At 39.8% G+C, this 11,287-nt stretch overlaps 2 protein-coding genes across 3 annotated transcripts in view; one reads left to right on the forward strand and one right to left on the reverse strand.

The window, feature by feature from the left end:
• LOC118333396 (nuclear factor NF-kappa-B p105 subunit-like) overlaps positions 1-3,868 on the forward strand; it is a gene marked incomplete at its 5' end in the record, with an annotated part of 12,954 nt that extends 9,086 nt beyond the window's left edge. The window contains 5 exon segments of the mRNA XM_035669002.1: positions 56-125; positions 438-601; positions 683-809; positions 893-927; positions 929-3,868. Coding sequence (XP_035524895.1) covers positions 56-125; positions 438-601; positions 683-809; positions 893-927; positions 929-1,126 — 594 coding nt within the window.
• Positions 3,869-5,328: 1,460 nt separating this feature from the next.
• On the reverse strand, positions 5,329-9,806 carry LOC118333690 (ubiquitin-conjugating enzyme E2 2; the record flags this gene model as incomplete). 2 transcript variants are annotated; one of them, XM_035669437.1, is given in 7 exon segments in its annotated part: positions 5,329-5,856; positions 7,060-7,110; positions 7,969-8,062; positions 8,663-8,768; positions 8,850-8,927; positions 9,610-9,641; positions 9,743-9,806. In XM_035669437.1, coding segments are annotated over 6 exon segments (423 nt in total), but the record flags the coding sequence as incomplete, so codon positions are not given.
• Positions 9,807-11,287: the final 1,481 nt, after the last annotated feature.

An 11,287-nucleotide genomic window follows, 5' to 3' on the forward strand; every position in this document is an offset into this window, starting at 1 on the left:
TGTGTGTGCCTGTGTGTGTGCCTGTGTCTGTGTGTGTGTGTGTGTGTGTGTGTAGGTGTTGGAGCTTCTGAATGGTAAAGTGTATGAACCATCACCTCCACACAGAGCTCTCACGCCTCCTCAAGGTGAGTTAAAGTGTCTCTGATTCTCTGTTCTGTGCCACAGTGTTTGTGTATTTGGGGGAAATTTAAAATAAATTCTAATCAGTTCAAGCTATTTTTTTTAGTCAAATAACATCGACATTTGTTGGGAGAGAGTCCTTTTTACTTTTTGTAAATATTAATAATAATAAATAAAGTACCTGTTTCTATTTGAGTAAAGAATGTGTACTTTAATCAAATTTTACACAATCATTTAGATTCATTTTTAAAATATTGTGTTAAAAAACTGAAATAGATGTAATGTGTGTGTGTGTGTGTGTGCGTGCGTGTGTGCAGGCGACCTGGCGAGCCTGGACGTGGAGGTGAAGCAGCAGGTGTGTCGCGCTCTGGAGAGTGAAGGATGCTGGGAGAACCTGGCTCACAGTCTGGGTCTCGGGATCCTTAACACGGCCTTCAGACTGAGCCCCTCCCCCGCCAAGACCCTGCTGGACAGCTACGAGGTACACACACACACACACACACACACACACATCCTGTGTGACCTCTGACCCCTGAGCTGACAGGAAGTTGTCGCCCTGCAGGTCTCTGGCGGGACGATCCGGGACCTGCTGGCTGGTCTGAGGTCAGTTGGGGAGTGCAGAGCGTTGAGCGTCCTGGAGGAGGCGCTGCGTCGCCTCGGTGAGCAGGAAGCGACCGATGAGACGGGAGGTGAGTGGATGCTGATTGGTTGTTTATCCCTTAAACACGGTCGCCATGACGACCCGTCGCTCAGCTGTGGTCTCTCCCCGCAGGCGAGGCTCTGTGCGCTCAGGTCCAGGATCTGAAGGTGGACGTTCGGCTCGACAGCGGGGTGTGTGACAGCGGGGTGGAGCTCTCCACAGCGTAACCGCCTGATTGGTCCGTCTGGGTTCATCAGAGAAAGCACAATTCATCATCATCACCCTCCTCCATCGATCGATCGATCTATCTATCGATCTGCCCGCGCTGAGGAAACCTCCATCACAAAACATTTTAACTGTTTTTAATGAATTTTTAAGCTGTTTGTTTGTTTGTGTGTAAACTGAAAGTCACAGCAGGTCAGACCAAATCAGACGCTACGGCCAGAACAACATCCCCTCACTGACTGATTGATTGATTGATTGATTGATTGGTAGTAGTCAGTTAAGTCTGCAGCCGGGGGCTGAAACTGAATCCAGTTTTGGAAAAAAGCGGACGTCAAACTGATCGACAATCAGCCTGAAACAGCCGCTGCCCCCTGCTGCAACACGGCACAGAGTGCGCATTGGTTCTGTTGGTCAGAGACTGTTAGCCTCTTTCTCTACAGAATAATAATAATAATAATAATAATAATAACTAGACCTGCAAGCAGATATTAACGGGGTCCAACAACCCCACTCAGGTCTATCAGAGCAGCAGAGAGCAAGATCGGAAGAGTTTGAAAAAGTTTTTGTAATTTTCATGATTTTACATACAGAAACTTTCCTCAACAAATTGCCTTACAGGCCGAACCATTGGAAAATATTGAAGTGACTTTTAATAAAAAAGAATAAAATACCTCCATCAGTAAAAATAAACTATAAAACAAATTATACTGAGAAACTAAGTTTTTATTTTGAAAGTTTCTCATTATAATCAGAATCTAATTTTTTTCCCCATCACATTGGCAGCAACGAGCTTCCATAGTGAGCGCCGGTAGCGAGAGTCAGATTGTTTCACAGCGGTTGCGTTCAGCACAAACGGCGCCGCAGCGTCTGATCTGGTCTGAACTCGGCTTCACTGACATGAACTAAAAAGTGATTCTTGTTTTCTAGAAAAAATGAGTATTTGGTTTGATGTTTTTCTGCCCACACTACACTCCAACAGCTCGACCAAACAATCTGATGTTTGTTCCTCGATCAAAAAATCTCAATAATTCACCCCAAAATGAAATCGTATGGCGTGTTGACACAGCGGCAAGTTCTCACCTCGCCTTTAATCTGGTTCACTGTGGTCCAGTAAAACCATGCTGAAATAACGACGTCCTGATGGAGAAAAATCTGAATTCATACGTTGTCTGTCTGCGAGACGACGAGCAAACAGCTTTTAAAATGCTTGTTTTTTGAATGGAGTTTGGTTGATCAGAGCTGTTAAGTAACATATTTTCCAACTTCCTCTCACTTGTCGTTCTCTGTTTAAATATGAAGCATCAGAGTGAAGATAAATCCACTTTTTAAACCCCAAAAGTTCAACAAATGAACTCCTGTTGCTGGTAAATGTCTCTGGGTCGCAACACTGCCCCCAACGTCCGCCCGGATTCACTTCGAAGCTCAATATTTTCTTGCATAAATTTAGGAGATTCATCCGTCTTATGAAAACTTGGCTTCGCTCTCTGTGTGAACACGCCGTACCGCCTCCTCCCTGGACGCTGTCAGGTGGTAGAAAACGAATCGAACCCTCACTTGGAATTATGTTCTGTCGGCTGCTGAACGAAGACGTAGGAGTCTGGTGGATTTTAGAATTTCGATGAAGCGTTCAGCAGTGTTTTTTTTTTTCTGTAGCAGACGTCGGCGTCTGCAGGGGAAAGGTGCTATTGATAAAGAAATGATTGTAAACAGTCTCAATACAACACTCATGGAAAGAGTTGTTGGTGTTCGTACCTGTTCAGCCGAGGATGTCCTGGAACCAATCAGGAAGGAAACCGCAGTAAAACTGAGAACCTGGAGATACAATACAGGGGTTACATTCAACTGACCCTGTTTGTTCTGAGCTCCAATCACAGTTGAACAAGCCTCGGCCAACTTCCTCCTTTCCTGCTACTTACTATGCTAGGCTAATCTATATTTGAGCTAATGTACCATCTTCAAAATGTGGTTGTCTTTTCAACATAGATTAGCCTGTAGCATGTAGCATCTCTCAGCTCAACTGTTACTGGAGTACAGAGCAAAAAGGGGCGGGGCATAAGAAGGGTCAATATATTTTTAATCTCTTGTATAAAAAAAATATACAGTGAGACCTGCAGTTTTATTGATCACTGCCTCGTAACATCCAACGTACTTTAACACAACCTGAGTGTTACAACACTGCCATCTTGTGGTCGGGGGTTTAAACACAAGATCACAAAATGGACCACTGCCACGAATCTCTGCATGTAAACTATTAAAAATCAATACTGTATCACAGATAATATCGCAATAATCTAGGGAATAATTTTCTACCCAGTATAATGTAGTGCAGAACCTTTAACTGACCTCTGCAGCAAACCATGAATTAACTTCTAACGTCAACAGAAACTGAACTTTGTGAACTTAAAGGTTGAATTTATATCAGCGCTGTTATATTGTTCCCCTAATAAAGTGGCTTAAAAAAAGTTTATATGAAACATGAGTACGAACACCAACAACTCTCCACATGTGTGAATATTAAACATCTGTCCTTTAAGAGTGCATGTTTTTAAAGATTGATTTTTTTAATGTTTAGTGTTTTTTTGTGCCATTTTCTGTTATTTTCTGTCGTCTCACCACTGAAACCTGTTGAAGACTCATAAACCTGCAGCAGCCAGATGATCCTGATCTGTTTCTCTTCCTCCACTTACACAAAGACGGATGCGTTTTGGCAGCGGCAGGAAACTGTTAACAACATGATGCAAGGCATTGTGGGATAGGAAGTCCAGAGCTGTGAGGAGTTGTAGTCTTTAGTGAAACCAAAGCGATATTTATATCTTTGCTCTGCACTGTACAGTTCAACACGAGCTTCACTGTTATTTTTTAAATAAAGTTTTTTATATTTATCGACTGGTAAACTGTCTTTTCTTTTATAAATGACGATTATTATAATATAATTAATAGTATAGTAATCAGTAGTATATATAGTAGTAGAACTGAAGCTGGCGATGCTTCAGTATTTCTACATTATGGTATTTGAAGTTGAAAGTTTAAGGTGGACATTTAAAATTACAGGGATATTCATTAAAAATAAATATAATTTAATACTTTCAGTTGCTACGTTATTAAAATTCAAAGATTTTAGTTTTTCTAAAGAAAAATTATTTCAACAAAAGATTAGAGGTAAGGTTTTCAAATTTATTACAAAACTTAAAAATGTATTGAAGACAAATAGTCCACCTTAAAATCCAGGATGAAAATATTCTTCGTCATCCTGTAATTTCATGTTTTGCTGTTTTTCTCTTTTTTAAATGTTTTTAATTATGTAAACCACGAACTGAGTCCGGTGATATGAAGATGTCACTTCCTGCTACACTTTACTTTTAACCAATATTATTACAACATAAATGATCTGCAATCAAATCTAAATAAATTCCCTAAAGAATATTTAGTTTTCGATTCTCAAAAACACTAAAGATTTTAGTGTTTGAGCTCTAAACATTAGATAGCAGTATTGTAAACTTTCATTTAATCAGATTTTATGCCTCTTTGTTTTTTATACTGAGTTTTACTAAAATTAGATTAAAAAAGAAAAGCAACCTCCTCACTTACAGTATTGGAGCATATTGAATCAGAACTGTATCGTGATCGTATCACCAGATTGTTGCCAACACACGGCTCAAATAACAAATATAGACGTAGTAAAGTAGAAATAAAAATACTCCAAAGTACCTAAAAATTTAACTTAAATTTGAGTAAATTTATTAAAGTTACTTTAACTGTGAATTTATATTGACAAAGTAAATAAAATGTGAATATATGAGAGAAACAAACAGTAGCTTCACTGAATTTAACAACAAAAGTGTGTGCGAGAGGGACAAACTGTAAACAACAAACAACAACAAACAACATTTTATATTGAAAGAGTTCAAACTTTACCTGCTCAACTTCTTCTGTTGGATCTCGTCCTCTGAAGACAAACTGTCTCCACCTGCAGCTGATGAGACTGATGACGTCAGACAGGTGGAGCCGATCCGAACCAATCAGCAATCAATTAACTTCATTTGAACACCTTTCATACAAACATGCGCTGTTATTTTTATGGTAAAATTCAGGCAGCTGTAGATGGCAGTCTTTTTTTAACGGTGGAACTTTTTCTATTACGGTAAAAAATATTAGTAATGTTGATTTTAAGTTGAGTTTTATTCCATATTTTACTTTTTATTTTACTAAGTTTTTACAAGAGAAATTATATGAATGCTGTAAAAATAAAGGTTATATTATCGTTGAATATAATATTAAATATACAGGAAAAATTTATCTAAATACAAATATTAGAGCAGAAAATAAAAAGGCGACAATCAAACTGCAATTTGTTCAACTTTATTGAGAAAAAAAAACATCACAGAGCTATTAGTTGATCAATCAGCCGTTGAGAGCTTTGAGTTTCATCTTCAGTGCAAAAAGAGGAGAACAGTGTTGGATGATGGATGAACTAACGGCTCTCGTCTAAAACAAAACAAAAAAACAACAAGAACTCAATAAAAATCTGTCGGCTCCTTTTTTTTTTTAAAAAGTGGACAAATCTGAGCAGCACATGAACCAATCAATCACTGACATGCATTAAATTATTGATTATTTATTGTAACAGTTTCTCAGTTGGCACATTCACAGCTCTCGGCCCATCTTCCCTCCGTTCACTCATTATTTCACAAAGCAGAGAAATCAAAAGTTTAAAAGCGGTTCAGATGGAGGGGGCGGGCCCAAAGGAACGTGAACAAATTGCTGTTATTGGCTGATTGATTGGTGGGAAATCAAACAGTTTGTTCCAGCAGGGGGAGGAAGAGGGTCACATGGCGTATTTCTGAGTCCAGTCCTGAGCTGTCTTGTTGTACCTGCAGACAGAAACACACAGGTGAGTCCGACAGCTGGTTGACGGACAGCAGGGACGATGCCGTGCGCACACACACACACACACACACACACACACACAACAGACACAGACACAGACACACACACACACACACACACAGATGTTGGTTAGGACGTTCATTCACTGTGGACAACCTCACACAGACCCTGTTACACTAAGTTTAACCCCGACCTCCGTTCAGGGACGTTTTACTGCATTAAAGTCTCTGAAACAGTTTGGTTCCTTATAGTTACCTGTAAAAACAGGTGGTAAAGAGGCTATTGATTGGAGTTTAGAGCAGCCATCTCCCAGTGAACACAGCCGGACCCGGGACCAAACACAATCTCTAAGTCTGACAGGGAATCCAGTACCGAGGTGGTTTAATTGACCGGTTTGGCTCCTGGAATCCCTGACTCAGAAAATCTGATCCAGTTTCACCACAATGACTGAATCCAGTTATAAAGTTGAGCTAATTGATGTAAATAAGCTAACGAGTTAGCTAGCTTTTTGCTAACATCATGACCGACATAGATTAGCTGATGTAAGTTCAGTCTTTGGTCCATATGAGGACTACTGGTCCCAACAAGGTAGTGTAGAAGAAAAGGTCCCCAGTATGTGACAGTAACACGTACACACACACACAGCTTTGTTAACTCGTCCTGTATCAATAAAGTTTAAACTAATAAACAACTTAACAGCAGTTGATAAACTGTCAGCCAATGAGAACGAAGACTCAGCAGAGTGAGAGAATATCACATTAAGGGCCTGAAGGACAGCGGGGGAAAGTAACTGAGTACTTTTAGAGATTTACTTCCACCAGACCAGAGTAGCTGGTTGAACCCGATGTTTAGATCTTGTGCATGCAGGTAAAAACAGCATCTGAGGTTTCATATTTCAGCTCATTTTCAGTTTCTGTAACGACCTCCATCAGGTTCAGGTCTGGGTTCAGGTCTGGGTTCAGGTCTGGGTTCAGGTCTGGGTTCAGGTCTGGGTTCAGGTCTGAATTATAGTCCAGCAGCTGAAACATGAAAGCAGCTCAGGCCGTCTGTGGATCTGGAGCCATGCTTTGCATCAACGTGCTTTCAGTCCAGTTTGAACGACTTCCTGCCAGACGGCGTCACACAGTGAGACAGACTCAGCAGGCAGGAAGCTCAGGCGTCCAATCAGAGGACAGCTCAGCTCTTACCCTCACAGCATGGCATACTTCTCTGTCCACTCCCTGGCTAGTCTGCTATACCTGAGACCAACCAGACACTGGTTAAACTCTTAAATACTAAATGTTTCACACGTTCAGCTCGTCAGCACTTCGTTTATTGAACTCAATCAGAGCTCGTCTACGCCACATTACAGCAGGGTTCCCGCTCTTTACCTGTTATATAATGTATGATAATGTCAACAGAAAAAAGAAGAAGAAGCTGAGGTTGAGGCTGAAAGTAGCTCGCAGTATTTACACGAAGCCGACTCACTTCCGGACTGGAATTGGACAAATTTAATAGAATCTGGGAAACTGGATGGAATAATATATAAATATATAATTATCTCTCCAGTTAGGTCACAGTTTGTATGACAGAAAGTGTAAACCAGAGTTTGGTTCAGCGATAGTGTGAAATGTTGAACTCCAGCAGAAGTAAAGCTGTGTGAGGGTGCAGGTATAAAGGTTGAATCAGGAGTGTTTTTGAGGCTTTTTCTTTCCCTCCCTCTCCAGTTGTTTCTTCTGGACATTTTTAATGAACACTGAGTGTGTATGAAAGGCTGTGGATATGTACCTGAAGGTATAATCAGCATACACACAAGTATAATAGAGGACATACATTCTTCATTTTCTTTAGTGGAATCTTTAAGAAGAAACTATAAACATTATGAAACGCAGTCTAAGACAAATCCTTCATTGTTCGTTCCTTTTTGTAAATAAAGAAAACATTCATTTATTTCTGTCCGTGTGTCCCAGCGTGTTGGCTGCTACTGTCGGACCGCCGGTTAAAAACAACTCATCTGGTCTTTGCAAACAGGAATGAAGGCCGTGTTGATCTGAGTGGTCCCGATCCTAACGGACTGTAGATGGGGACAGTTTCTGATGGTACAGGTAGAAACTCACCTAACAGGGTCTGTTTTGTAGATGCGGGCGATCTCTGGCACTAACGGGTCGTCAGGGTTCGGGTCACATAACAGAGAACAAATGGACAAAAGGACTGTGGAGAGGAAGACATGGACAACATGTTTATTCATCAGCGTACTATACTGTACTGTAGCAGATATATCTGAAGGCTCATTCTTTTATTTTAGCCACGTGTCTACGTCCTAAAGACAGCCTGTTAAAGGCTGCGTCCTGCTGTCTCTGCTGACTCGTGGTATTAACTCGTGGAGAGTTCAGCTCACAGCACCATCTACTGGTTATAAGCTGACATTAAAGGGTCCAACGGGCCTAAAAATAAGTTGACCTCTGAAGCACAAACACACACTTTGTTTTCAGATCTACAGCTGCTTAAAAAAAAATCTATTTATGTTTTGTGAAGTCTAAATCAGTGCTTCCCAACCTGTGGGTTGGGGACCCCAGCAGGGGTCAGGAAAGCTTCGTGTGGGGTTGTAAGGCCTTCTTGAGTATAAGGCGTAAAAGTAAACTTAGTTATTGAGTTCACTGTTTGGGTTCATTGATCAGTTTATCAGCTGTTCTCTGCTGTTATTGATTCTGATCAATAGAATATGAAATATACAGAACATACAGTCAGTTTACTCACCGATAGTTAAATCCACTCCCCCCTCCAGACCTATTTCTGTGAACAGTTTCTTACCTTTAGAGATAGTTAATGCTGGAGACCACTGTGATCTCAATATATCCAGACAGATACTGCCGTTACTGTTAATATTTGGGTGATAAATTCTTGTTGTGAAGGCGACCTGATGGAAGAAGGAAACACAATCAGCCTCACAGATCTTTTTATGATAAATAAAGCTCAGTGTGTGGAGCTGCTCACTGACCTTGGGTGGTTTGAAGGGATAATCTGTGGGGAAATGAATAGTCAGGAAAAACACGCCACCCTGATAGGGACTGTCCGGCTGCAGCAGGAACACACAGAGAGAAAACACAGGTTACACATTCAGATATTCACACAGTGCTAACAACAGTTCACACACACACACACAACTGTGGTAATGATAGAAACGCTACAGAGCTCAGAGCAAATATTGTTCTCATATCAACTCTGGAAGAGTGATTTGTGACGTAATGAAATAAACAACAGAGCAAACTCTACAAAAAATGTCCCTGAAGGTTTGATTTAAGGTCCTTTTCACAGTTTATAACAATAATATTGTCCTAGCTTTAAATACCTGTAATGTCCATTTGTATGCAGATGATAACATTTTATATTGTTGGGCTGACTCTGCATCATTGATCTCAAACTTATGTGAAATGTTGTTAAAACAAAATATATGCTATTCATTAGAGCCAAGAAAATAGATTTTAGTAGACTTCAAATGAGCATTTTACTCATCTCTACTCTACTATCTCTCTTTCTCTGCATCAGTGAATTCCAGAGAAGTAAATACTGGTTGAATTTAATAGAATATTGATTTGATTGATGTATCAGCCTCTCTCTTCTGTGTTTGGGTGAGGTGGGAGCAGGTAGATGTACAGTACTGATGTTATATTTTAAAATGCTGTGTTGAGCTTAATAAAACTGTAAACACAGAACTTCCTGTTGAACTCCACAATAAAAGAAAGGAGTTTGGTACTTACAGGTCCCATTATAGTAGCTTGCCAATGAAACACTGGAAGAAGGAAAAGAAGCAGGTTATTAACGCACATTAACGGTGTGTCAGCTGTACACAGAGTCTGTATGAGTTTATATTTGTAAAAGAAATCATCTCACTGTCTTCTCCGACGGGTCCGGCAGAGCACTGAGCAGGAGGATCTCTGGACAGATCGGTTAGCTCCTGAAAACACAGAATAATGTTGTGTTTATATCATCAATTATTATTAATTAACAATTATCCACCACAACAACAAAGTTACATTTGATAATCAATAACAGGGTTTAAGTGTATTTATTTAAAATATATATAATATGTAACATATGAAGATTGTGTAATCTGAATGAGGGGCTAAAATACAATTAAAATGTTTCAGGACAACACAGAATATTTCCAGGATATTTGCTCATTTTAATCAATTTCCAGGTTTTCCAGGACTGGAAAACTAGTCTCTAAATTTCCAGGTTTTCCAGGACGTGTTTGAACTGTCAGAAAACATGAGACATGTCAGCATTGATAGAAGTAAACAACGAACTCGGTGTGACATGACTCTGATGGATCAGACAGTTTGGACGCGGTTCTCATCCATATTCAGGAGTTTGTTTCCAGTCTGGGGAATCACTGATGATAATATTGACGTGCTCGTCTGCGGCTGTTAGGTAGTTTGCATTTTGTTCTGCTTTTATTTCCTGTTTGAGAACATCTACATAGAGATGTCTCACAGCAAGCTGCTTCCTTCAGCTGCACTCAGACTCATTACGTTGCTTCAGCTGACAACCCCATAATCCTCCATAAAGTCTATAAAGTACCCTATTTCTAGTATTTCTTGTTTCACCATTTTAATTCTCATTATTTCAGTGTTTATTCAGAGACTTTCATAGTTTCCACACACAGCTTCTTTCTGTCTCTGCTCTGTTAACTTCTGTCGGCAGTGGGTTTTAAAAAGCAGCAAAAAACAACTCGTGTTTTGAATATTTCTTCACCCGCGATTCCGTTTTCATAACAGTGAGACTAAACTAAACGTTGCATCTTCAGGACAACTGAAAGCCGCATTTCATACTTTTATTAAAGGAACACTTCACCTAAAGTAATGTCCATGAACTTTATTAATCACAATAATACTCTCTCCCACACTGCGAATATTCAAAATACTGAAAAATGAAACTTATTCTCAAATTAATTCTATTGTTCATTCGTGGCTCCTAAACTAAAACTAAACACCAGTTCATCTTTCCCAGAACAAACATTCATTTCATGCTATTTGATCATTTTCACCCTTAAAACCAATAATGAATTACCAATTATCCAGCGATTCATTTATATTTTAACAGTGAGTTCAGTTGGTCATCAACTGCAGTTAAAATGTTTTCTGTGTGCTGTAAACTGATAAACTATAACTACTGTAAACTGGCGTTATGTGTCTGCACCTGCTGCAGCAGCAACGTGTCGAGAGTTCACGTGTTCAAACCCTGAACACAGAACAGCAGCTCCCAGGTTCTGGTTCTGGTTCTGGTTCCAACTGCAGAACGTCTTATTTGATATTTGGGTTGAAGATCTGATTTAATCATCAATTAATAGAAACAAACAGCTCATTGTTGATTAAAAGGTTTAAGTTATTGAACTGGTAATCCTGTTAGTCTGGACCCGAATGAGCCACAGAACCA

The sequence above is a fragment of the Morone saxatilis genome, unplaced genomic scaffold (genome assembly GCF_004916995.1).
Source record: "Morone saxatilis isolate NCDOM2014 unplaced genomic scaffold, NCSU_SB_2.0 Contig22, whole genome shotgun sequence".
NCBI classification, from domain to species: domain Eukaryota; kingdom Metazoa; phylum Chordata; class Actinopteri; family Moronidae; genus Morone; species Morone saxatilis.